At 40.3% G+C, this 27,387-nt stretch overlaps 1 protein-coding gene across 1 annotated transcript in view; it reads right to left on the bottom strand.

The window, feature by feature from the left end:
- LOC107036724 (acetylcholine receptor subunit alpha-like 1) overlaps positions 1-27,387 on the bottom strand; it is a 74,553-nt gene that overhangs the window by 19,395 nt on the left and 27,771 nt on the right. The window contains exons 2-3 of the mRNA XM_015254858.2: positions 21,949-22,224; positions 6,160-6,204 (exon numbers count right to left, since the gene is read on the bottom strand). Coding sequence (XP_015110344.2) covers positions 6,160-6,204; positions 21,949-22,206 — 303 coding nt within the window. The 5' untranslated portion in view covers positions 22,207-22,224. The remainder of the gene's footprint in view (positions 1-6,159; positions 6,205-21,948; positions 22,225-27,387) is intronic.

The raw sequence follows: 27,387 nt of genomic DNA, 5'->3' as shown, positions 1-27,387 counted from the left end.
TGTGAATCAGAATCGATTGTGAACTGTCGAATGGAGAATTGGGGATTGGGGGGATATTGGTAATACTGGAATGCCAGTGGATTTCACGGGGTTGGAAATTTAATTTACGTGTGGATTCAATTTTTCGGAAAATGAGCATACATGTGTTACGTACAAGCTTTCACACCATGCAAGTGGAATGAAATTTGTGAGCGGATTGACATCACGCATCGATTCGTTTTTGCGTGGAGAGCGGAGAAGAAGGGGGAGACCGAGGAAGATTCATTGGTGAAACGTTTATACTCGTGTACTTTCACCAATGTCAACGCTGCTATTTTCGCGTCAGTAACGAGGGAAATAAATATTTACTGGATATTTTTTGCGCCGGGGTTTATCGTGTTNGAAATACTTGATCTCTCAGTTCAATTATTCTGTGAAAATTCAGAAAAATCAGGAAAATTCAGGGAAAAATTTAAAATTCACGTCATTTTGTTTCTGAATATACATGTTCCACTGAAAATTCAATTTTTAATTTTTTTCCCCTAAATCTGATTCAATGTCACTCTCATGAGATTCACAATAAAATCTATGAAATTTCAAAAAATGTCCCGCAGTGTACGGAGCTCTCACCCTAGAAGAAACGCATCTAATAATTTTTTCCAAAACCACACACATCTCGCATCCAATACAAACACTCCTCCATTTTCTCTATTTCCCCGCTGCATTCCTCTCGGTTTAGTTCCACTTTCAGCGCGGTAGACTCACTGAGTAATGGTGCCTCTCCACCATGAAAATCCAGAGAATGAAAAGTCCTCGAGAATCGCGCAATTGCACGGATTTTTTTCTCCATACTTCCGCCTTTCTCCATTATAGTACATTTTTTTTCCCCTCCTGTTTTGTTTCAAAACTGCAAGGATTTTCATGAAATTCCGTCCAAAGGTTGAACCTTGCGCCAGATCGCACGCGATTAAACAGAATTTGCAATTCAATTCTTTTTTTCCGCTGTGTTCTGTTTTTCAGCTTGAAAAGAGGAATAAATTACATGTTTCATTATTATTCGCTGGCTGACATGGGCATTGTGAATCAGAATCGATTGTGAACTGTCGAATGGAGAATTGGGGATTGGGGGGATATTGGTAATACTGGAATGCCAGTGGATTTCACGGGGTTGGAAATTTAATTTACGTGTGGATTCAATTTTTCGGAAAATGAGCATACATGTGTTACGTACAAGCTTTCACACCATGCAAGTGGAATGAAATTTGTGAGCGGATTGACATCACGCATCGATTCGTTTTTGCGTGGAGAGCGGAGAAGAAGGGGGAGACCGAGGAAGATTCATTGGTGAAACGTTTATACTCGTGTACTTTCACCAATGTCAACGCTGCTATTTTCGCGTCAGTAACGAGGGAAATAAATATTTACTGGATATTTTTTGCGCCGGGGTTTATCGTGTTGTATGGATAACTGCAACTCAATCAAAATGATAAATTTCAATGTTTCTAAAAATTCAAGTGTTTTATTTTTTCATTCGATTGATTCGTGTCTGTGGAGGGCTCCTGACCACATGGGACATGATATATTTGCACAGGATTCTATTGCATTTAGATTTTTTCATTGAATTTTTTTTTGAACAAATTGTGGAAAAATCTTTTAGTGAAATTGAAATGGAAAAAATTAACAATTCGATTTGTTCCTCTATTTTTTCATGTCATAGTACTGTCATCAATTGAAATGTCATGAAAATTTTCTACATTCAGACCCGCTCAAGACTCGAATTCGTTTTCAGTAAAGTGACATTTTTCAATTTTTCAATCAAGCAAAAATTATAATCTCGTTTCACTGAAAAATATTTAATGTATTTCCAATACATCTCCACCTTTTTTAATCCCCCACAAAAAAAACACAATTGGAAATCCGAGATCCATCCCAGCAAACGCTTTTGTTCCGTTTCAACAGAGAGGATCATGAAAATTTAATAAGAAACTACAGTATCCTGAAGTAAAAAAAAACTCGGTAATAATCTTCAAGAGCTATCGCCGTACCTTCCCCCAGATTAATTTCACTTATGTAGGAAAATAAAACCCTCGGGGAAGTAATTTTTTTTTACCAAATAACCTTGATTGTTTCTCCTTTAACCGAGACAAATTGTTGCCCGGAGGTCTCGGCAAAATTCAACCCAGCGAAATGAGAATAAGCGGCTTCTCCTGGTCTCAGTTGTCTCTTGTGCCACCAGAGGGACACGCGGAGGCATTCATTGACCAATCAAGTCGCACCGGTGGAGCTTTCAGCGCAAACATTGACTTCGGAACAATTGAGCTTTCTTTATCTCTCCGGCAAACAAATAAGTTCACGTGAACTTTTTCCCCATAAACTTGATGAAACTCTTAATTTTCTTAATGTTTAGCGTCAATTCTTTTGGTTAAATGAATAAATTAATGTTGTTAATTATATTATATTTTTCTTCACCCAGAAAAAGCTTTTTATTAATCAAATAAAAATCTTCATTTTAAATATTTTCATTATTTCAAGAATATTTTCTTACAAATAAATAAATTTGTTTACTGGTTTAAAAAAAAAGATTAAACTATATTCAACAAACAATTTATTCATTTCAAATAAAGAAATGTTATTAATTAAAAAAAACAGTTTATTTGGGATAAATAAAAAATTTATTTGATTCGAATAAATCATTTTTCTGGGCGTTTGCTTAAATAAATGAATCAAGTTCAATAATTAATAAACAAATGGCATTGCCCATTTATGTGAGAGAAGATTGGTTCGTGCAAAAAACAAATGTGATATATTCTCTTGTAAAATATTTACTCCTCAATAAACAGATCAATGTTCCATAATTAATAACATTATTCATGTGTTTTGAAATACATTTTTTATAAATTGACTTCTGAAAATTATATGATATGTTCCATTCGGTCAGAACTCATGCCTCCATTATTAATATGGAACGAGAGCTATCAACATGGGCTGATGTAACCTGCACCCTAACTACTTGTTTCTTGGGATACATCTCCCCCAGCAGATCCCATACATTCGTGACGTTCATTATCTTCTCACTCTATATTAGGACTACTAATTGATTAATGAGCACTTCGTGACATGTCTACAGATGAAGCACTCGTTAATAGAGTATGAGTGACTATTTTTCCCATAACCATTTCGACCAGTGGAATTTCAGTATTCGACGGCACGTGGACAATCAACAGAGGATAGTTCAGCAAAAGTGATCGATCATTCTGGACCCCTCGAGGTATTACTCCGGACTAATGTTGCATTTCTGCGCAGAAATTGAGCGAAAAATGACGGAGGAATCTAGACAAAATTAAGGGGAAGATTTGGAATTTCATTATATAACGAGATATGTAATATGAAGTCGTCCTGGCCTAAATATGCGCGCAAAATACATTAAATCCATGAAGAATATATCTCTCAATACATCGTCAACTATTTACAAACACGCATCCACTCCCACGACCCCATTCATCCCCCCTAAATATCCCCTTCAACGGACATTAGCGCAGTCCATAATTCCGGAAATAGTAGTAATTGAGATTAACGTGGAAATGAATGAGAGGATACTGAAAAAAATAGTCCATGTATCCGAGTACTTTTCTTCTGGTTACTTTCATCTTGACCCCAACTGCAGTTTCACCCCCTCCCCTAACGCGGAAGGAGCTCTCTTTTCTCTATCCCCTATTCAACCCAGCTCTCTCCGAGGCGATAGAAAATTCTCCGCTCCATTGGCCTTATTTTTACTCTCTCCCTATTTTCCCTTTTGTCCTGACCGCACCCTAGTTTTTACGTTGCCATTATACCATTATCGAATTATTCATCCTCGGGAGAAATTAAAGGTTGGGAAAAATGTTTTTTTTTTCCCTTGGCCTCTGGGGAATCTCCCTTCACTACCACAATTTATGTATGTTGGTTTAGAAATTCGTGTACATTCAATTCACATGGGGCGGAATAGATATTGGAAATGAGTAAATTTTATGTATTCGTATGCAGAACTCATAGATTGAAAGTAAAAATGAAAATAAAAATGGAAATAAAAATGAAAATAAAAACAAAGCCATAAAATATCATCAAGTGAAAATATTCGACATTCACTGTTTAAAATCACGAATTCAATGAACCACAGAAAAAAAAATATCCGTAACTTCCCTAAATCTCGGAAGTTGAAAGAAAATCGTACAAACGCAAAGTTTTCTGGACATCCGCCAACTCCCTGCCAAACGCTGAATTTCCCTCCCCTTCCCCCCCCCCCCCCCCACCCCCTCCCGAAAATATATACTTCCCAAGACGAGTAGACCGCTGATTGTGGTGAATACTGAATACCAAAGTTAATCCAACGTAGACAATGCCCAAGAGACCAACGACTGTTTTACAATTAAAGTATTCCCCCGAGGTTTTTCCACCGAGATTTCTTACCCCTCTTTACTCACTCCTCTCATCTTCATTTTCACCATCTAACCTCCTTCGTCAATAATGTTTTTGTAGGCTACAGACTTCCTCAGTTTTTTACCCACTTCATCCGGTGCACCTGGTGCCATGTTTTTCCTCAGCTTTTTTTTTCCGTTCTCTAGTTTTTTTACCCCGGGACGGAGGGTAACTCAAAGTAATTTCTATTATCATGAGAAAGAGTGAAAATAGAGGATTATGAGGGCTTTTTGTGAAAACTCTTTATGCAGAATATTATGAATGAGAATCTTATAATTCAATGGGGTTATTCCCGTGAAAGATAAGGGGTTTGTGAGGGGATGAGAATATACGAGATAGATTATCAGTGTGAGGGTTACACGAAGGTCATATGAGGGTTTTATGAGAGCCAGAAAGGTCATGAGGGCCGGAATTTTCATGTGGCTGATGAGGGTCAGGATCATTTGGAGGTCATTTGAGGGTTATATGAAGGCCACATGTCGGCCTGATGAGGGCCTTCTGAGGGTCATATGAAGATCATGGTTTTGTAAGGGTCAGAAAGGTCATATTGGCCAGAAAGTTTATGTTGCTCATGAGGGTCCGGATCATATGAAGGTCATTTGAGGGTCATGTCAGGGTTATAGGAAAGTCGTGAGGCTGATGAGGGCCTTCTAAGGGTCATATGAGGGTTTTATAAGGGTCAGCAAGGTCATAAGGGCCAGAAACTATTTGGCTTATAAGAGTCAGGATCGCGTGGATGTCATATAAGGGCCACATGGGGGTCACATGAGGGTCATATGAGGGTCATTCAAGGGCCATATGTAGATCTATTATATGAAATCATATCCGAAATTTCGTGGTAATTGAATGGTCAACGTAAACGTCACCAAAACAATATTTTTTCTTAATCTGAAAAACCGAGTTGATCACTCAATTAACTGAAATTTGATGGGAACGCCTATCCTTATATATCTTGAATAATTATATCGAACGTTATACGTGGGCCATCAATGAGTTTAGCCGTCATCATCGATCCCAAACCGCTGCAATCGAAAATTGTTATTGGAGCGAGTTGCCCCGGGGCGCACCAAGTAATTAATGATTTCATTACCTCGAGAGAAAATAGGACAACACAACTAGATAAAAATTAAAAAATCGAACATTTGGAGCATTGGAAGCAATGAATTTCGGAATCATGTTATGTGCGAGTCGTATATGAATGAAGTTGATGGGTCATTACGAAATGAAATTTGAAACGAAAACAAATTGTGATATTGAGCGATAGGAGGGTAATGTGGCCCTCATGCGATCCTTGAATAAATAATCACTCATTTCTACTGCTGACTTTCCTCCTGTTTTCGTTTCATCTCCAACTGTGAAATTCAACGTTCGGTACGTGCCTCTTGACGTGACCGTTCTCAGAACTCCGGAAGAATAGTGCAAATAAACATATTCAAGTGGGATCTCGGGGTGCCTTTTTCCTCTCATCCCTTGATATCCGTTCGCCCTACATTCTCTTCCCTCTTCTCAACATTCGACACTCACACGGAGCAGAATTTCAAACATATACGATATTTTTATAGCAATCCATACATGGGAAATTCATGCCATGATATAGGAAATCGACCCACCCTCGTTGGGAGTTATATATTCATTTTCATTTTTCATGCGAGATCCAATGCAATTATTTACACATTTTCTTGAAAATAAAACAGATGCAGTTTTGTTCACTAATTACTCACTCACCTGTTCTACCCACACATTCGTCGTCATGATCTGATTTTTCAGGTTCTGAAACAAAAATCAGAAGTATCGAATTCGTTAATCAACGTCAAAAGAATGCTTTTCTTTTTTATTCTGTCAAAAAATATTCGTGGTTTTTCACCGAAATACCACAAGCGGGTGGTCTGGGCTATTGGAAAGTGAATGGTAAAAAAATTGGCGAAGAAATTATCTGAAAATGATCCTGGACCATTCCTGATCATCTAAGAAACTAGAATTCCCGATGCATGTTCTGGATCGTTCACATCCTGTCAGTAAAATACACCTTCCGTTCCATAAATTTTCCCACTACTGACTCACCGCATTATTGATCTCAATTCCTCTAAAGTGATGTAATTCATAATGTATTCATTTTGTACGCCACTGAAAGTATTAAGTGCTTTTCTTCTGAAAATAGATAGAGAGGGTATAAGAAAATATTGACTGGGAAGTGTAACAAACTCAAGACTCGATAAAAGCACTTTTCGATGTCGCGAAGCCTCCATTATCTGGCTCGGGGAGAAATAGAACATAAAACAAAGAAAAAACAGCCGGGAAGAGACTGCCCGAAGGCAGGTGCTGGGTCGAAACAAGGAAGGATGTTTTTCTCAAGCCCCTCATATTCTGAATTCTTTCATGGTTGCGATAACGAATTGTTACCTCATCTCTCTTCGGGGTAAATTACAGGGGAAAGTCGTTTGGGAGGGCATAGTGGCCCTTGAGGGAGTTGTGAATCTGTTTTCTTATTGTCAGGGAATTTCACTCGAATTTCTGTGGAGCGAGATCATGACGGGAAATTTCTCACAATGATCAGTGACGCTTTCTGAACAGCAGGCGAAAAACTTGAAGGCTCTATCCCGAAAATGTTTAAAGCCCTGTCCCAATCACTTGGAAATTTTCCCCCAACAGCTTAAGAAAGTGCTCTCCATCTTCTCTCCGTACATGCTAACCATTTTCGAAAAAATATGAGGTGAAATGTTTTCCAGCTTAACTGCATTTCCGACGCTCAACGAGGTAGTCGGAGTCTCAGGTAAAGATACTTTCCTCTCGAGTAGATAGTCAAGAAGAGAGAGAACACCAAACGACTCAGGATAAGATGCGAAGGCGGTGATGATAACCGCACAAATTCGATATACATATATTTCGTCACTCCACATCGCAACAGCGGGACGGCCTCGCTATCTTCGCTCTTCCTTCCCGATGACTCATACCATGTTTCGCTTCGTCCTTCGCATTGCGACACCTTCTGGTGATAGTGCGGAGGAGTATTCTTGTCAGGATGACTTATCTTCTCGTTGTTGGGCCTGTCACGGACTCTGCGGTTGATTATCATGTTTTTTTTTCGAGAAAAATAGTTTGGAGAATGTTCGAGTCAGTTGCCACTCAAGACGACTCATAGAATGATAAAGTCATCAAATCTCTTCTTTAAAAAATCATTTCTTTAATGGGGAGGAAGGGTTTCTTTCTCTTTACGTGATCATTATTTCTGGCGACGCCGTCTCGTTATAGCACACTTCAGTGCTTCATGCCAAGCAATACGATGACATCTTTCTCTTCTGGACATCACCTGTCGGAGCAGATCACCGTCAGAACAGTTTTGGAGGTCACCTTTTGTCACTGATTACCTAGTAAACCAGAGCCCGCAACATTTGCTGCTGTCAAAAACAAAAATATGAAATCCATTGGGAGGACGAAGTCGTTCACCTAGCAAAAAATATTGAAGAATTCTCCTAAAATTTGGATTTCGACGCAAAATATTTCGATAGTTACCAGCCCCGCATCGTTAAATTAATTTAGAATTCCCGCCAGAAGCTTGATTACATCAACATGGACGGTAGCTCCGAATGTGTGTACAAATATAGAAATACCACAGTGAACACTCGAAAGACTCACCAACAGTGAATGTATTTATATGAATGGGAGATCTGGTATTAACAGTTAGCTGCTTCATTCCCATGAGCTCAAACATACAAATTCATACGCACCCACACAAACAGGACAATTTACCGATGCTGAAATGAGTCCTGAAATTGTCGAGAGTTTGAAGGAACAAATTGAAACATTCTCAGCTGTTATCCACGAGAATTGCACGATTGTGAATATTCTCCAGGCATTTGTATTGCGGGTGAGGGAGGTACTAACCAGTGGCTGAGTACAAACGGTCGTTTCCACTAATCCCTGGAAGATGCTACGAGGGTGTAACGCCTGGGCCTTAATGAATTTCAACGCCTGGTGGTGCGTTTGAGGCGGCTAATGCATTACGGTGTGGCCTTTGTAGAACTTGAGGTGGAAAACGGCGACGTAAATTGTGAGTTATTAGCCATTAAGTTGAGTGATGCTTGTGCGGTCTTATGGTATTAATTATTGGCGTTTAATTCTCGCCTGGAAAATTGTGCAAATTTTTTTGTTATTCATGCATTAATTCATCTCATCAATTTTTTACACTGGAAAAATCCACAAAAAATATAGACGTCTAAACCTTTCATCAGGTTAAATTTTCAATAATTCAAACCAATCCTGCCCTCATGTTCTATATCAAGTTCTACAATTCGCTGAATTATTGAGTCGAGTTTGCAAAATCCTGATATGACGCTAAAACAAAAGAGAGAGAGAGAGCGAGGGAATGACAAACAGAGACGGCATCACTTCACACGTAGTCGTAGGTATATTCACAGTGGCTCTGGGCCAACCTATAGAGTACTCTCGCTCGTTGTGGTGAGAGAGATCCGATCACTCGGGAGGCCAACTTTGATGGGTGGCTTAACGATGCGCCGCGAGGGACCCTCGATACGTCTACTAACACTGGGGCAAACCACCACCCGCAGATACATCGAGTACCTGTTCGACAATGCACACGAGAAACTTGGATTGAAATTCCCAGATTATTACGAAGTAATATGAATTTTTATTCAGTAAATTTTGATTGAGTCAGCCAATGCTGTGCGCCGATCTGGCGGGTGTGTTCCTTGGATTATAGTGGATTCATCAGGCTGCATTGTCAGAGATATCGAGTGCAATGTGTATGAATTTGCCTCAATAATGTTGCCTCTCAAATTGAAGGATATTGTTTCGTCCGGTATGCCTGCAATTTCATCAAACTCTCTTCATAAACCAAGAGCCTTTTCCTTCATATTAGCTTTAAACCTTCATCACGGTAATGAAAAATGTCCCCCAGATATGAAATTTCACGTAATGAAAAGTTGATAACACTCTTGAGATTAAAAATCTATGAAAAAGTGACTGAAACCACACACCCGGAGGATTAGCGAGAAAAAAATATATACAGACCAGAGAGAAGAAACATGAGTTCATGAAAAAGTCATGGAGTCCCTCGGGTTAGTTTTTGAAGTGACACGTAGACTAGAATCTTCAAAAGTGCGCGAGCTCGTGGAGACGTTGATAATGAAAAAAACTGGCTGAAGAAGGCTACTGGATTGCTGAATAAACACACAGGCCACGAGTGAAGAGGAGAAGTAGATGGAGAAAGGTGGAGGAGAACAGCTGAGAGAGTATGAGATGCATGCCGTAGGGAGAAAAGAGACAGCCAAATTAGAGTGAAGAAAGAGGGAATTGTGAGTGGTAGAGGAGGATCTCACTTTGACGCATCAAGCGTAAAATCTGTGCCGCAGGCGGATGACCCGCACTCTCAGCCAACTCGGACAATGGATGAGATGGAGACTCTCCTCCAGGTGTTGGCCCAGAAACTTTGTAGGATGTGCAAGGTCTTCTTGCCATTAATGGCATTTCCTTTTGCTGGTTTATGCTGGTTGAATCTTTCGTTGCGTGAACGGAGATAGATCAATTAATGAGTTGTGCTGGTGGGAGGACAGTCCTGCTGTCCTGAACTTGAGACATAGGTATAAAGTTCCAAAAGTCTTTACTCCGTAGGATGGCGCCCTACATATCACAAAAAAAAATTGGTCCCAGATCTTCTGATGCTGTCCCAATTTCTTCTGAAACTCAATCAAGTGCTGCAGCATTCAGGATGTCTTCTATGCTTCTATGAAATCTTCTATGCTTGCTGCAAATACTCCCGAGCACTTAGAACACTGACCTAAACATCCCTGGAACTCTATCAAAGGCTTAAGGTACTTCTCCAGTTGGAATGCTGCCCCAAACAGGTAGCAAACTTCATAACGTGCCTAGAAATCTTCTAGATATTCAGAGAACTTGATCAGTTAAGGACTTCCTTCGGAGCAATTAATTGTGTAATCCATCAAAAAAATGAGGATTAAAAACCTGATGTTAGAATGGCAAATTGAGTCCATCATCGTTATTCATCTGCGATAAATGTCCTAACAATCCGTTAATTACTCATAATATCCGGAATTATATCCTAGGCCGATGACGGAAGTCTTCCCCACGGGAGCCATCATCGTGGAATCGTTCGTGGATAGCAGTTGATAGGGTAATTTCCAGCGCTTCTAAATGAGATGTCCTCTGAAATCTGATACCGGAAAGGAGAAGCAGTGGATAGCAAAAGCGGAAAGAGTCGGAAAAAAATACGCAGAATTAAAAGTGGAGAGGAGGACGGACGGCGCAGATGGAATTGGTAATTACAGCGATCACAGCTCCTCTTCCTCGGTTGGATGGATCTTCGCGGGACTGAGGCTTCGAATTTCAAATGAATAAGGTACGCGCCTAAGACAGAAGATGAAGGATCAGTGGTTGCATACAAGAACGAACGAGATGAGAAGGAATTCAGACAAAAATGAGAACTGGTGTGATTGCGAGGGAGCTATTGGCTGAGAGAACAAAGACAAATCAACCGTCTGATGGTGAAGTAGAAAAGTTTTAATTGCATCAGACGTCAGCACTGAGGATGCGCAGGGCTGTCACCATCTCTTTGATGTTACTTTCACTAATGAGTCTGAAGTAGACGAATAATGAGAACTAAATAAATTATTCCAAAGAAAATTGTAATAATTATTTTAAATGATGGCAATTATAATGAAATGCCATCAGTGTTCTTGGGATTGAGATTAATCTCCTAATCTCAATCTTTTTCATCAGTATTACAGTTGAGGTAAGTGTATAACGAGGAACCATCAACTCCAGCCGAACCATTAATCATTTTTGTTGGTGAGAGTGTAGATCTCATTATACCAGGAAACCTTACAATGTAATATGATGACTAAAAAAACAGTTATTTACCCCACATAATAAGCTCGCGCCATGAACACCGGTTATAACTTTGTGTAGTTCACGACGCTGAATAAACTCCCTGTCATTAATTTCTGAGCAAATCAAGGTATAAAAGACGGACGTTAAACGAGGGACCAAAGAGAAACTTGAGCTCAACTGTACATAATCTCATTGGTTTAATTGGGAATGAGAGGTGCAGAGCACAACTGGGGAGTAGACGTCACGCTTGGAGCTTTTCACCATCATGGTCAGAATATTCTGGAGTACCTCATGTAGTTAGGAGGTAAATTGTATTGCCTTAATTTTCGAGCAGTTGCTGACAAATCCCTATTCCACTGACACTAACTTTCAATCGACTTGTGACAGTAAACCAAATTACTCGGATTCACTGCGCCATCAATTTAATATTCTAATGGAAGAATTAGAGCTTGTGAATTCAGAACTAATAATGGAGTTGGAGATTAACCAAACCTGAAGAAAACAGGATAGATGTTACCTCGTTATCGATGCGAATGCACCTTCCAATCGAAGGCATATGCTGCAGTCTAACGAATCTACATGGCTATATGCTATTCTACTACTTCGTACTTGGTACTGAATAAACCAACTCCGGAGTCGTGAATCCAGACGTTTCCCTCTGAATTATTGAGTGACATATGGCAACTGATGCATGTGTCTGCAAATCTTGAGCTGTGCTGGCAGGTACGTGTATAGGATTTACATAATTATTGACCGAAAAGAACACGGAGGGTCGATAAAATTATGATGGTGGGACGATGTGATATATGACGGGTTGTTTGATGAATGGAATCGATCTGCTGATTACTATTTTTGATCCTTCACCTTTGAGGGCATCTTTGGAGAAAGCCGGCTGGGGGAGAGGTCATCAACAATATTAAATAGGGATTTTTCTGCGGTCAAAGAAGCAGATTTCTGAGTGCGAGTCATCAAGGGATGAAGAGTCTGCCTAGAACCTCCGAAAGGTGTTCGGCCATTCTTAGAGAAATTTCTTGAGCGGCTGGAGAAATTCCTGAATACTCAGGACATGGCCCTGAACTCATCGAAAAGTTTATTACGTATTTAGGATTCCGTTTAAGCGCTTGGAACGCCACCCTAAACATTTCCGTAACACTACCATGTGCTGTAGAATCTTCCTACAATCTTGAACACTCGTTTCAACCTTTCTAACCATTTAGTACACTCTCCTAAGCTTCCCTGAGACTCTATCAAATGATAAGAATCATCCAGACACGTGGAATGTTATTCTAAATATATTGAAAACTTTCTCAAGCGTTTGTGAATCTTCCTGAGCACCTAAAACCTTCTCCTGAATTTTCCTGAAACTCCATTACGCATTTCTAAATCTTCCTAAGGACTGAGGATGTCAGGAATCTGCTCAATTACGTAGGAAACTATCCTAAATTTGTTCGGAACTGCATCAAGTGCTTCAAGATTCTCCGAAGCATTTATGATGTTGTCGTAAGCACTTGGTAACCCTTCCTAACATTCCCGAAAACTTCCCTACATCATTAAAAGTTCAGAAAACTCAACGAGACTGCAGATTGATGTTCCTAATCGCCCAGGCCAGCGCTCTAAATCCTCAGACAATCCAACCACTCACGAGAGTTCGCTCTAATCATTCCTCCGTAAACCGACGCAATCGTAAAAATTATTCGATCTGAAATTCCATCATGCCTCCACCCTCCCAATGATCCTCCATAATCCCTCGTTATTTGATGTGGTAAGTGTACTATTTGCCGATGCAGTGGTTGAAAATTTCATCCGGCGATTACCTGTCTGTTTCAGATGAGGATTTCACTAGTTGAAAATCCCACCCACTATAACAACCCGTTTTGTGATTGAATTCGACCAGAGTCCATACGCGAAAGAAAATGACTGTAGACGTGGAAAAATAGGACCAGTTAAATTTCATCGAGTGGGTGGAGAGAAAGACAAGCTATTGGGAGTACCCGAGACCAGGGAAATCCAATCCACCAGTACCAATCACATTCTATTTTCAGGCTTGATTTGAATCCACTTCCTCATCCTCGGTTTTTCATCCATCCTCCCTTACTCCTCTCTTTTCATCTGTCATCTGTACCACTCAGCTCGAATATCCACCAATTTCCTCATCTATTTCATGTCTCCTGAATCAATCCTGGTAAATAATATCGTGGAAGGGAGACACCTGTCATAACGGAGTAATCTCATTGTTGCCAGCAGTCTCTGACGGAATAGGGTAAGTCAGGGTGAGTATTTTCTTAAGTAGTCTTAATACCAACATCTCGCCTAACTTTTCAACCCGTTTTGCCCTCTATACAATTGTCAAACGGTCATGGATGAGTTTGAGTTGTCTCAATTGTAATTTTAATTTTTTTTTTTATGTCATCATGGCGTAAACATTCTAAATGGCTTATTCTGACTTTCATATTCATCTTCTTCATGTTCTGTATTATTTATCATGAAAATTTTCTGAATCTTCGTCACCTGAATTAATTCTGGTAAATAATACCGTGGAACTAAATAAATAATAACGTGGTCTGTGATTTTCGGTCGCTTGAGTTTTAATTTTGCTGTGTTTTCCCTTTAACATTTCCTGTTCCAACAGAATGCAAACAGTCGAGAATGCCGTGCAGCCATTCGGAAGCCTTTTATACACACTTTGCAGGCTACTCGCTCTTTAACTGGATTCCACAAATAAAATAGTAAGTAACAAATGAGATGACAAAGATAGCGAGTGAAAAGAAATTAACCGAAGAATCCAAGACAAGGAAAATAACAGGTAACGCGACTTATGCCGAAAAAAATTTTCATCCTCGTCGTTATCCCCGGACTAATGATGCACATGCCGCTTCGTAACGAGAAAATTAGATGAGAAATAGTTTTAGGTTGAAGCCAGGGATATAGTCCACCTCGTTGGCATTCACTGACGAGACGCCCGTGTGTCCGCCATTTTGACTCGGGAATAATGATGAAGTCAGTTACAGAGTAAGTTTAAATCGAATCGAGAGAAGTTGAAAATTACCAGCTCAAAGTTGTGAGAAAAAGTGGGTAATTCTTCGACTCATTCCACACTTCTCCCAACGGAGAAAATTTTTATGGAACATTTGAGTTTCATTGGAATCACCAAGTCTCCAACGAATTTCCCCGCATTAGCCTTTCAATTTTAATGAAATAACTGTGCGCGGCTCCGGTGAAATCACAAATTTTCATGTGTCATCGTGGAATTCCTCGGCCGTCTCAATGGGAAAAAGTTCGTTCCAGCTGCTGAGGACAAGGGTTTTTCATCTCTCCGGAAATCAATCCCAAATTCGAAACTACCCAATTGCCAGCTGTTACCCAATTCTAACTCGATGAACCCAAATTCCTAATTTAACTCGATCTGATTCATTCTAATTTGATTGAAGCGACCAAGTGGAGTGGAAGAGATACGCGAACGTTCTCTTCCCGTTCTTTAACCCAATTTTATTGCTTCGGACTACTCCAACCCAATCCGCAACTCATCCTCGCAGGGGGGAGATACCGTGTGTGGTTATATTACCCTCCACCGCAACCTCGATGGAAATCGATATAGCACAGTTTGAAAGTTTCGCTGCGTTGAAAACTTCATGGCTTTCAGCCGAAATCGTAATTCACAGATTTATCATATGCCTGGCATGAACAAAGGTGAACGATATTTCACGTAGTTTTCTTGTAACAATGCCAAACAACAATTTTGTCTCTTGATATATCATATGCATCCCTCAGTGCAGATGTATTCTGCAGCTATTGATTTTCAGGGAGAGACTGTTTCGGCGGAAATGAATGTTTATAAATAGATGAGAATATATTCTCCAATATATTCTCTGTTTGTAAAGTTTAATATCCAAGAAATTTTTTTCATCCTAAATAATTAATTAATTAAGGGGAGGGGGCCCGGCGGCAGAATAACGCAGCATCATAAGAGAGTTGTAACACGAGAATGCTTTCATCGGGGCATTAACACGACAACTACGACCTCACCCTTCACATTTATAATTCTGCCACAAAGTTCTTTATTGCGGTCTACGTGCGACCTCCAATTGAACTATCGACATTGCACCAACAGATTTATGGTGTCATGATGGAAATTTCGTATTGCCTATTAATTGAACGAGAGTCCAATAACATTGGTTCCAGAATATGGTGAGGGGTTGAACTCATAGAAACATAAATGGAAGCCCCAGAATTTGGTTTCTATTATCAGTATTGTCATCTGTGTCTTATTCATATTTATAGTATTTTTCAATGAATTAATGAATGACTTCGTCGAATGGCGATCTTAATTTTTACGAATGTTTAGAAGACTTGATAAACGTTTTATGATTTCAGATCACGCGATGGATGTTCAAAAGGACTTCTAAAAATGCTTGAATTCCAGGTTAACACTAATATATTTTGCATATATCAAAAATTAATTAATTGAAATCTTTTACTTCGTTTGAAACTTGAAGAATTGGGGTAAGTCAGAGATGGGGTAAGTCAGAGTAGGATAAATCATGCATAAAAAATTGTTTCCTACACATTCTGCTCACCCCCCAGATTACCCGACATAAATTGCCATTGGGTGTACTCGAAACTCGAGCAACATTCTTACCAGGAAGCCCGAGATTAAATAAATAATTGAAGAATAGAAAGACAAGCATCCTCATAATACTATGAAACTACGATGAAAACCACCTTTTCTTCGAGGCTCATTCACCTCCCCCTCTTTAATACTCCTCATTTTTTTCCCATCTGTACATTGTCTTGAAAATCTGCGATGAATGATATCCCGTTGTATAGCTCAAAGAATAACCATTCTCTTTTTATTCCATTGTGACGCCCCCGCAATAATCCCGGTCATGATCATAGCTGAGTCCCCCTTTTATTCCCTGAGATTACATTTTCCGTTGGGTTGGTAACTTCACAAAAAAATGAAATCCAAGCAGATCAGCCCTTTCCCCCTGCTCTCAACCCTAATTCTCCATCCATTATCGAAATTAGCGGTATGTTGTGAAGTCGCCTTGAGCTTCCCGAAAAATGCATTCAACGTAAGATAAACTTCCTCTCCTGTTATTTTTAGCTTCCCAACGACTACGTTAGGTTATACTGGGTTCCCTAAAGTAGTTATCGTACACCGGTGATGGTGAGTGCTCAAGTTGATGTTGCACTCCTCCCTCGGAGCCTCTCTCAGCCCTACACGTGAGACGAAAAGTGGGAAGACAGGGAGATGGATGGGCTGAAGGGAGATCGAGGTAGAGAGGCCGTAGGCTTCGTTTGAGACGTGAGTTAGTTAACTCTGTCTCCGGGGAGAGCACCGATGGTGAGGCCTATGAGAGCCCGGAATGACCAATCAACAGGCGGAGTTCGGCCTGAATGGACTTGGGGCATGGCAATGTAGATCTATCGATCTCTAGGTGTCTGGGGTATGCACAAGCATTGCTCTTAAGCTGCTTTGGGTTTGCGATGAGGATGTGAGGTGACCATTTGCTATGACCATGAATTTCAATACTTCTGACTTCAAGAAACCATAAATAAACAAAGGTAGAAGCTACTTCCAAATATCTGTACAGCTGGAGTTGAGCTGCTTCGATTAAAGTTCTTGAGATGAAAAAGATGTGTCTCCAATCTTGTCATAACTCTCCATTTCTGAAGATGCATCAGCCATTATAGTAGTTGACAACCACTTAAAATTTGGAATTACTTTGGGTGATCGGCATGGCAACCTAGCAAAACCTTTATGCTTCTTCCGCTCTACGATGACAGTGTGAGGTGATGCCTTCCCTGTGAGCATGAATTTCAATACTCCAATGTCTTCAATAATCGTAGACCTTCAACAAGTTCAGATCTCGACGGCTTCGAGGAACCATAGAGGAGCGTCTATTAGAGTCTATGAGACGTGAGCAGAACAACGATATGATCGATTTTGATCGATTTTGAACTAGAGAGTTACTCGCGAGGAAATTCAGATCTGATAGGCAAAGTTAGAAGTTACTTCCAGATACTTGAGCAGTTTGAGTTCAGCTGTTTTGGATTAAACTTTATTAGACGAGAAAGATGTGCTCACAATCATATAATAATCCTTCATTTCTGATTCTGACAGGATCGTTAGAGCTCATCAAAGCAACAAAGCACGGCATCTTGAATATCGGAATTTCCGTTCGCGAATATGCATCAGCCAGGTTGAATATAATAGTTGACGACAAGCACTCAAAACACCAAATTGCTTCAAATGATCCGAAACACTGGCAGTTCTTGATCAACTAGTAGAAGATGATGGATCATGTGAGCTATAGCGATTGGGAAGGACTGGGGGAGCGAGGAGGTGGAGATTCATGGGTATGCCGAAGGCTGTTACTGCAATTGGAAGCCAGAGTCGTACGCGGTGGTCCGTGAAGCCACAGGAAACTTAATTACCCGGGATGAGTGAATACAGGAGGGAAAACGATTATTCAACTGTTATTAGATTCTCCTCATTTTTATATCGTCAGTCAATTATCTACATTATGATTTGCAATCAGTGATTTCTTCTTTGATGGCTCATTTCGCTCGTTCCGCTTGTGGGTTTTAAAATGCCAAGGCAATTTCATAATGGTTTTTAATGCCTTACGTGAAAATTACGCTGTGAATAAACGAAATGGGTGAGCAAATCGTGAGCGCAATGAGCGAAAATATTTTCAGTTTTTAAATCCTTTGGTTTTCTCTTTTTTATCTCGATAATTTCATGAATTATATCTCACAATAAAGGATTGACGGTCCTTGAATCTTCAATTTTGCTGATTTCGCTCAAATTTTTTTGTGATAAGAAAATTCCATAATCGTTTTCTCGAGAATACGAGGATTATGCGAAGTTTGCTATTGACTGAATTATGAATGAGAGCAAAAGAGAAAAAACAAATTGTGAGTTAAACGAAAGAAGATATTTTTCCTCAGAAAAAGAAACAATTATATCGTTAAAAATATTCAATTTTTCTCTTCCCATTTCACCAATTCTTCCTCAACAGCTAATTTCGCTCATCTATTTCGTTATCTCAAGACAATTCAGTAATGGTTCTCCGGGAATTAATGATACGACCAGAAATACAAAAATTATCAGTAACTACCTATTACAAGAATCGTACCATGAGAAAGCAAAGTAGAGGGAGAAAAATCGTGGGCTTAACGAGCAAAAATGTCTCTTCGTTATCCCATGCATCGGGTAGTAATGATAGACGCAATCTGACTCTGGGTAATTCTACCGTGTCCCGTTGCCCGTGGTAAATGGAAGACTGCGATTTATTTTCCATGAGTAAAAGGCAGGGGGGGAGGGGTAACAGGAGTTTGGTGTCACTATGTGCAACTTGGTACGAAGAAACGAATGGTGGAGAGTTGTGGTAAATAAAGAAGGGGTTCCAAAGCGCGCTGTACTGGCGGAGTTGAGGGACTTTCCAAGTGGCTTGTCTTAATTGGCTCCTCGAAAGACGAATCGCATTCGTGTCTCTTGTTTTTTACCCTGGATTTTTGCTCATTTTTCCCCCTTTCTACTTTGACATTTTTCTTCCATCTCGTGAGGTTGACGATGGTATCCACTGAGGCGGATTCCTGTCGCCAGTGGTTTCATGCTTCAATGCGGAAAACAACCGAAGAGATGAGGGAGGGATGGAGTGGTCTTTCGATGCCTCGAATTCATTGGGCAATTCTGAAATTGCTGAGAAACTTGATGTCCAATATTGTTGATTATGAGGGCAATTGAACCCGCGGTTGAAGTTTCCAGTTGAATTCAACTTTCACGAGACAAATGACGAGGGATTGCCACCCAAAACCACCAGCAATTTCAGAACATCAAAGTTAAACCGTTTTCTCATGCATTTGCGAAAATTTCGCCACATTTGTACAGCTTTAGCAAAGCCTCAGTCCGACAGCAACTGCTCGTTAGCACAACCCTATTACAGAACTGAATCGGCCAATCAGTGTTGATCGTGAATTACGTGGCTTGTATTAGTAATGAAGCTCTCAACCAAGAAATCGTAATCTCGAAAAGTTATGGAGCACGGGATGAAAATGGAAGTTGGAAAAAAGTAGCTAACCGCTGCCCCTAGAATCGAACCGATAAATAACGGCCGACAGTTGAATTAGTCCCAGAGTCCCTGAGATCAGAGGCGTCATTTTCTCACCCCTTGGGATGTAATTCCGAAGTCTACTCGACCTTAAACACGAAACTCACCGTATGAAACCGATACCTGAAACCACTGAGTTCTGATTTTCCGGATTCTTCACTTCCACTGCAATCAATGATTCAGCATCGAGTAACCACTCTCGCAAGGCCCTGCATATGAATTTTTTTTCATCCTAAAAAACTCGTAAATTCTTTTGGTTCAACGGGAAATCCGGACAATCGTCGGTGGCCGAGACTTGATTGCACGGCAGCAAGGTTCCCAGCCCAAACGGTACATATACCTTTTAATAGTTTCATAAAATAAAAAAGAGTGTCCGAAAAACCGTGAACCGGATTGGCGTCATTACGTCCGTTAGCATCTGCATGTCGATAAAAAATATTTCTCACCGATTGGTGCTGACGAGCGTGCGGCCAGTCGGCAAAGTGCGAGCAGAATCGATACAAAACTCTCAACTCCATGCCCCCCCCCCCCCCCCNATTTCGCCACATTTGTACAGCTTTAGCAAAGCCTCAGTCCGACAGCAACTGCTCGTTAGCACAACCCTATTACAGAACTGAATCGGCCAATCAGTGTTGATCGTGAATTACGTGGCTTGTATTAGTAATGAAGCTCTCAACCAAGAAATCGTAATCTCGAAAAGTTATGGAGCACGGGATGAAAATGGAAGTTGGAAAAAAGTAGCTAACCGCTGCCCCTAGAATCGAACCGATAAATAACGGCCGACAGTTGAATTAGTCCCAGAGTCCCTGAGATCAGAGGCGTCATTTTCTCACCCCTTGGGATGTAATTCCGAAGTCTACTCGACCTTAAACACGAAACTCACCGTATGAAACCGATACCTGAAACCACTGAGTTCTGATTTTCCGGATTCTTCACTTCCACTGCAATCAATGATTCAGCATCGAGTAACCACTCTCGCAAGGCCCTGCATATGAATTTTTTTTCATCCTAAAAAACTCGTAAATTCTTTTGGTTCAACGGGAAATCCGGACAATCGTCGGTGGCCGAGACTTGATTGCACGGCAGCAAGGTTCCCAGCCCAAACGGTACATATACCTTTTAATAGTTTCATAAAATAAAAAAGAGTGTCCGAAAAACCGTGAACCGGATTGGCGTCATTACGTCCGTTAGCATCTGCATGTCGATAAAAAATATTTCTCACCGATTGGTGCTGACGAGCGTGCGGCCAGTCGGCAAAGTGCGAGCAGAATCGATACAAAACTCTCAACTCCATGCCCCCCCCCCTCCCCATTTCCACTTCACCCCACCGGCCATGAACATACACAACAGTTTTCATCCTCATTGTATCTGTAGATATACACAGCCATACTCTCAGCATAAAGTATCTGGCTGAATGTTCTCTCATATTTTGCCCTGGATTATCGATTATTCTCTGGAGTGCATTCACATGCCAAGTTCTTTCACCAACTCTCTCTCCCCGCATTCACATGTCTCTCTTTCTCCCTCTCTCTTCTCAATGTGAAGCTTTCATCTACTGTAAACCAGAGCCGACGACGCGTCCGACCGTGAGCGTGAAAAGCCACTGGTGGAGGCCCCAGACACGAAACGGCTGTGACTACTACGACTCACTCGAGCGCCAACAAATCTAACACATTCGTTACTCTTCTCTCACCCTTTGGTAACGTGGCCTCACACCAAATTCAACCTCACGATTTCAACTCGTCCTCCTAACATACAAACGTAGAGTTTGGCCAGCACCACATTCCAATACCGCAGGAGTGTTGGATAGTTCAGACAAGCCAAAAGTCCAGACGCTGTTGTGCGGCAAGGTGGCTCTATTTGAATGGACGAATCGTCTGACATCTCGATGTGAATTGGGAGGAAGAATGGTCTTCAACGAGTCGTATTGTAAGTGATCGAGAGGACATTTAGTTATTGGATCAAGCACTCAACGAATCAGATTGAACTCAAGCTGTAATTCAAGTTGAACCTCAAGTTCTAATGCAAGCGCAGGAATGTCAATATTTTTCCATCATTTTAAGATATTTCCTCCATAATTTGCAAGCCAAGCGACTCCCCTCACTAACGAATCCCTGTACTGGATCAGTTAACGGTTAGCTCGCGATCATATTTCACGCCACGTCATTTAAAATATTTGAAACATTAAAGCGCATGAACCTCGGATCTTGAGCGAAGCACGATTCCCCCAACAACGAAAGCCCTGTATCAACGCGAAATTTCCTATGCAAACATTGAAGATAGGTAAGCAGACCTGTCGATAAAGCCCAGCCGCCTAATCCATCTCAAAACACATTCCCCTCCATGAGGAACGATTATAAATATCCCGAAGCCTAATAACCTTAAAAGGGTCGTAACCAGAATCATCCGCTATCAGCAATTACCCCGATTCGTTAAACTTTAATCACCCGACAACCCTTTTCATTGTCGCGACATGTAGATAAAGTAAACGGGAAATTGTAATGTCCTCATTAATACTAAGATGAATACTTACGACGTCGATCAGTTGAGATAACCTCAGTCCCATTTTGACAGTGAGCCGATCGCTGTTGTTACCAACTGGTCGGATAAGGCGATTATAGTTTGACAATAGATCATCGTAGAGTCTCTTAGCGTCAGGATTGGCGCTCGCACTTGGTAATGGCACTGTGAATAATGAAATGACGAGCGCCATCGCCAGAAATCCGCCCAGCCTGGACCACAATCGCCACCAGCCTTTCCCACCGTCGTCAGTCCAAGCATCCCTGACCATCGTACGCCGTGTCCACCCCTGGAATCATATCAAGTGAAATACAGATTAGATGTTTGTTCAATGGTGGCAGGTTAATACTGAATGAGCTTATTGCCATATCTGGATTATTTGGTTCACTCGGAACATTTGAGCAATTCGATTTTCATTCGTTGGATATTTGCACAGCTGTTGGACACTTGATTGGATAGTCAAGTCGAGGAATGACACCCAAGTATGACTTGCATTGAATTGTGAGTGATAACCAAAGCTGAAACTCGAATTAAGACTCAAAATGAATCTCTAATCAAATTTTGAGTCGCTCACACAGATCAACGACCACGCAAAACAGGTCACACTATTGCAATCAGACATCATCCAATCAATGTACAAGAAACGTTTCAATACCCCAGCCCCATCCCCCCAATCCCCCAAGCCTTCGAGCACTTTGAGCCCCTCGAACGTGTCATTGAGAAATCCTTGAGTAATCCTCGAGTCGTAGTAGTTTTGATGTTTGCACAGGTCTATTGGATACTTGATTGGATAGTCAAGTTGAGGAATGACCCCCCAAGTACGACTTGCATTGAATTTTGAGTGATAACCAAAGCTGCAACTCGAATTAAGACTCAAAATAAATCTCCAATCAAATTTCGAATCGCTCACACAGATCAACGACCACTCCAAACAGGCCACACTATTGCAATCGGACATCATCCAATCAATGTCCAAGAAACATGTGTCAAGACTCCAGACTCATCCCTCCAATCCCTCAAGCCTTCGAGCACTTTGAGTCCCTCGAACGTGTCATTGAGAAATCCTTGAGTAATCCTCGAGCGTCGCAGTAGCCACGAGTGTTATACACCGATAGATAGACTGGCTCTGCTCGAGTATGTTCGCTGACAATGGCAAGTGATTAGGTGACCCAGTGGGTTTATCTGGCTACCTTAACTCCACATCTCTGGCTTTCCCTCCATCAAACTACATCCCACTCCATATTTCGATTCATCCCCCTTGAACTTCAATTTCGGAATCCATTTCTCCTCCCGCAACTCATAATCATGATTCATCGGAGGCCCTGGCTCCAACCGGTACAATCAACTAATTACAGCAGGCCATCGGTGACTGCTGAATGCTTTGTAAATTTTCCGAGTCTATTGACACTAATCGATAGATGACCTACGATACGCCAAATGCCTGTTATTGGCCTAGGCCTGGTAGTTTACACTCTGTCAATGCTCAACCGCACAGTTGCCACAACGATTACTCTGTCTCCCGGTGAATTTACGGTTACTGAAGAGTTGGAGAAAGCGGGAGGAGGGGGGAGAGGGGAGAGAAGCGAATTCTGGCGACACGAAAGGGGAATTTGTTTCAAACATGAAGAGGGTGCTCTTTGCTTGCCGAGCACACACTACACTGCGCTTCTACCGACGAGTTTATCGCAATTGGCTGGTAATCGATACTCAACTGCTATTCCCAACGTCAAATCATTCTCGATATCTGGAGATTTCCAGATACAATCGCACTGGGTTTGTAATCCCTCTTAGTGTTTCCAATCAGGTTTGTGGGAATGGAATGTTTAGCGGGTGGAGATTACGGGGCGATCGATTTATTTTCATTGGATTGTTAATTCAATAAAATCATATGAATTGTTAATTTAATAAAATTATATGAAACGATGAATCAATACCCCAGAGATAGGATTTGATGAATATAGAAGCAGATGATATGCAAAATGATCATTCGGAATCATATTGCTAATTTATTAGCAAAAAAGTATACTATATTAATTTAAAAGCAATTCCCCACTCGTTTTAACTTTTCGATGGGAATTGAATAAGAATTGAAAGAGAAGTCTCTAGTGAAAAAAAAATTTCAATTAAAAAAAATTGAATTGTCGCATTTCCACGGGATATGAATTTTGCACATTTACTTTGATCTTCGATAATTAATCCCACATTCTCTTTAAAGCATTCGGAATTATCCAGTGAATTTGGAATCAATAATTTTCGTAATTCAAATTAAAACACAAAACCCACTGACAACCCGAACCCACGCAAATGCGCCGTCCTGTGATTATACTATAACGCTAACCCATGTAGCCCCGATAATCGTGTTTTACGGTTATTTTAGTAAATAACAGTTTGCATTGGCCAGTGGTGGCTCGGTCGGTGTTACTGCAGGCAAGCGTGAAAAGGCAAAAAGGCCCAGTGGGTCGTGCTGGAATTTTGGTGAAAATATCTCGGTTTTCGACGCATTGACATTATAAATGCCAAGCCCGTTCAAGCACAAACATTTCCGATTCACTTGGTGCACCTTAATGAGCAAATAAACCCTATTTTCATGGCGATGAACCGCGTAATTCGCCAAAGGGTTTAGCATTTATTATCCTCTTTGATTTTCGGGTGTGTACGCGATGAAAAAATATACAGAGTAAATACTTCACGGTTGGCTATTGGGGTTACGAGGGGAAAATAGTCATTACGAATGGCTGATGATTGGAACATGGAAGGGGATATTTTCAAACTTTGCGCCGCGGGCGCCACCATCTTGTGTGAACCCCCTCCCCTCTCTAGGAAGCTGCTTTCAAGATGGCGGCGCCTCCACCTCACGATTTCAAACATTTCTCAGAATTATTCATTCTCTTTAAATCAGTCTAGACTCACTTCATCCGGTTTCTACAAAATGAACAACTTTTTCAAGCCATCTTTGAGATTTTTTCAAGTTTTCTTTACTCTCGAGGCAGATTGAAATAGTCCGGGGGAAATGGGATTGTCAGATTTCATTCAAAAAATGACATAAAGAAGATTTATTTGCTTCGGACTGAATGTGCAAACTTAATACATTAGAATGTACCTCCTGACACTGTCTCAATGATGACTTTCATAATAGTTCCAAAGAACGCACGAAACTTGTCTTGCAATATTTTTCCATCTGTTCACCATCTCCCGTTTTCACGTCAAACTTAACTTTCCTTCTTTATATTTCTTCATTTCCATTTTCCTTCTACGAGAACAAAACGAGGGAACATTAATTTTCACTATGGCACTCAGTCGCTGCCCTTTTCTGGTGGTATAATACGTAAATGAGGGTTTTTATGGGCTTTATTTTGTTCCTTTGGACATTCAGTTTTATAAACTCTCGTGAATAAGACACGGAAGAATAAGAAAAATGAATGGAGGAGGAGTATTATATGGCTACAGTTATACATGTGAAATATTTTTTTTTCTCGGTATGAAACAAGCATCGGACCTGGGCCGAATGCCAGACTATGGTCTCGCCCCCCCCCCTCACCCACACACAGGGGTATAAGATTCCACTCGTTTGGACTTTCTTTCTCTTTCGTCCGCAGTTCTGCCAACACGACCAACCAATCCTCAGTTCCTCTGCCCAGTCTCACCGCAGAGGGACCAACCGGAGAGGTTGATGCAGTAAAAAAAATTCACGCTCACGTACATCTCCACTTTAAGGGTGGAGTAGACCTACGTGACGAGAATACTAGGTAATAAACAGAGGGCGTTAAATTGCCGTGTCCTTTTTTATGTCTTCTTCTCTTATACCAATTTCTCCATCTTCTCATATTTTTGCGTTTTCTACATCTTCGGTGGGCGGATTTTTTTTTCACAAGCAGTTCCAACTTTGCGAAATGTATTTCTGATCCTCGGTGTTATGCAAAGTGAATTTTGGGAGAGTTTGAAATGTTGACAACTCGATTGCGGGAATTTGGAATTTTGTTGGGGACTAGTTTAATGGGTTTATCGATTTTCAGGGGCATGGCGAGTATTTTTATGCGGAGTGTCAAATAAAAAATTCACAAATTGCACATTTTTGAGCTGCAGAAAGACAAGAATTTCCCAATTCACTGAAATTTTAACTCATTGAAAATTTAGGAATACATTCACCTGAATTTTAATAATTCGTATAGTCGCGCTCGTGGGGGAATAGCGGAAACGAATTCACAGAATGCGACTATATTTCGGGCGCCAATGACTGGGCGCCATTAAATAAAAATACTAAGGATTTAATTTTCGTTTTATTGAATGTATCGCTTTGTTAAATAATTTTAATCATTACGTTGACATTTCAATACACATTTAATCAACTTTTTTTTATAATCAACCAATTTTTTTGTCGAGAAAATTTTTTTTTTATTATCAAACTGGTTTTGAGTCTCTTATTTTAGTTGAACGATTCACCTGAATTCTTTTTTTTCAACTTTTTTATCGGCAATCTTGCTGTTATTTTCTTTATTCTGATTCATCATCTGCAGCTGACCCTTGAGCCTCAATCAACAAATATTTATTCCGAACGCAATTATATATTTTTTTCCTTCTTAAAATTTTTTAATCGCAAAAACAACAAGTAGTAAACGCTACTTCGAGCAGTAAAAAAAATTAAAATACTCTTCGACGGACGTCGTAATATGAATCGTTACTCGTAACATAAAGGTGAAATACGAAGCGATATGAATACAACATCAATTATGAGAAAATAATTGAATCGATTGTTCTCCGAGCGTAAATCGACTTCCAAAGCGTTTTGAATTTAATACATATTTTGTCCTGTCGATGGTTTTAATGAGAGGTGTCTCCCATTGAAAGTATCCTCCCCCGAATTTTGAATGCTTTTGTATTCGCATTAAATTTCACTCGTTACATCGCGTCCTCTATCACGATGATTAAATTGGGTGGTTATGATGCACTTTAACCTCTCGCATGAGGACGATAAGTATCGCATTTCACCAATTTTCGGGGATAATGAGGTCATTTTGACAGTTTGAAAATAGTGCAGTGGTGATACGTTCAGAATTATGTTTAATCAGCCATTTTAAATCGAATAAAACGCTTGTTTTTCATTTTTCAATTCAATTCACCGAAATTTTCATTGGAAGTTAATAAACTTACAGATTTATTTCCATAAACCTATTTTAATTATATGAAATGAACAATTCATTCATTTCCAATGAATTTTCATCACCTCGAGAATATTTTTTGTTAATTTCTTGGCGAAATTTTCCTACAAAAAATTTTTTTTTAATAAAAATTTTGTAGAAATAATTTAAAAAAAAAATTTATCGTTATTCTACATCGCTTTGACTCGATTGGAGTATGCAAGGAACCTTTGCATGTGAGACAACAAACTTACCCACTGCGCCAAGCTACCGCAATTAAAAAAAAAAAAAAAAAAAAAAAAAAAAAAAAAAAAAAA

This window comes from Diachasma alloeum, unplaced genomic scaffold, assembly GCF_001412515.2.
Source record: "Diachasma alloeum isolate Michigan unplaced genomic scaffold, Dall2.0 Dall_scaffold_00211, whole genome shotgun sequence".
Classification (NCBI taxonomy): domain Eukaryota; kingdom Metazoa; phylum Arthropoda; class Insecta; order Hymenoptera; family Braconidae; genus Diachasma; species Diachasma alloeum.
Note: the sequence above shows the minus strand (reverse complement) of the source record. Positions and strands in the feature narration are given on the sequence as shown.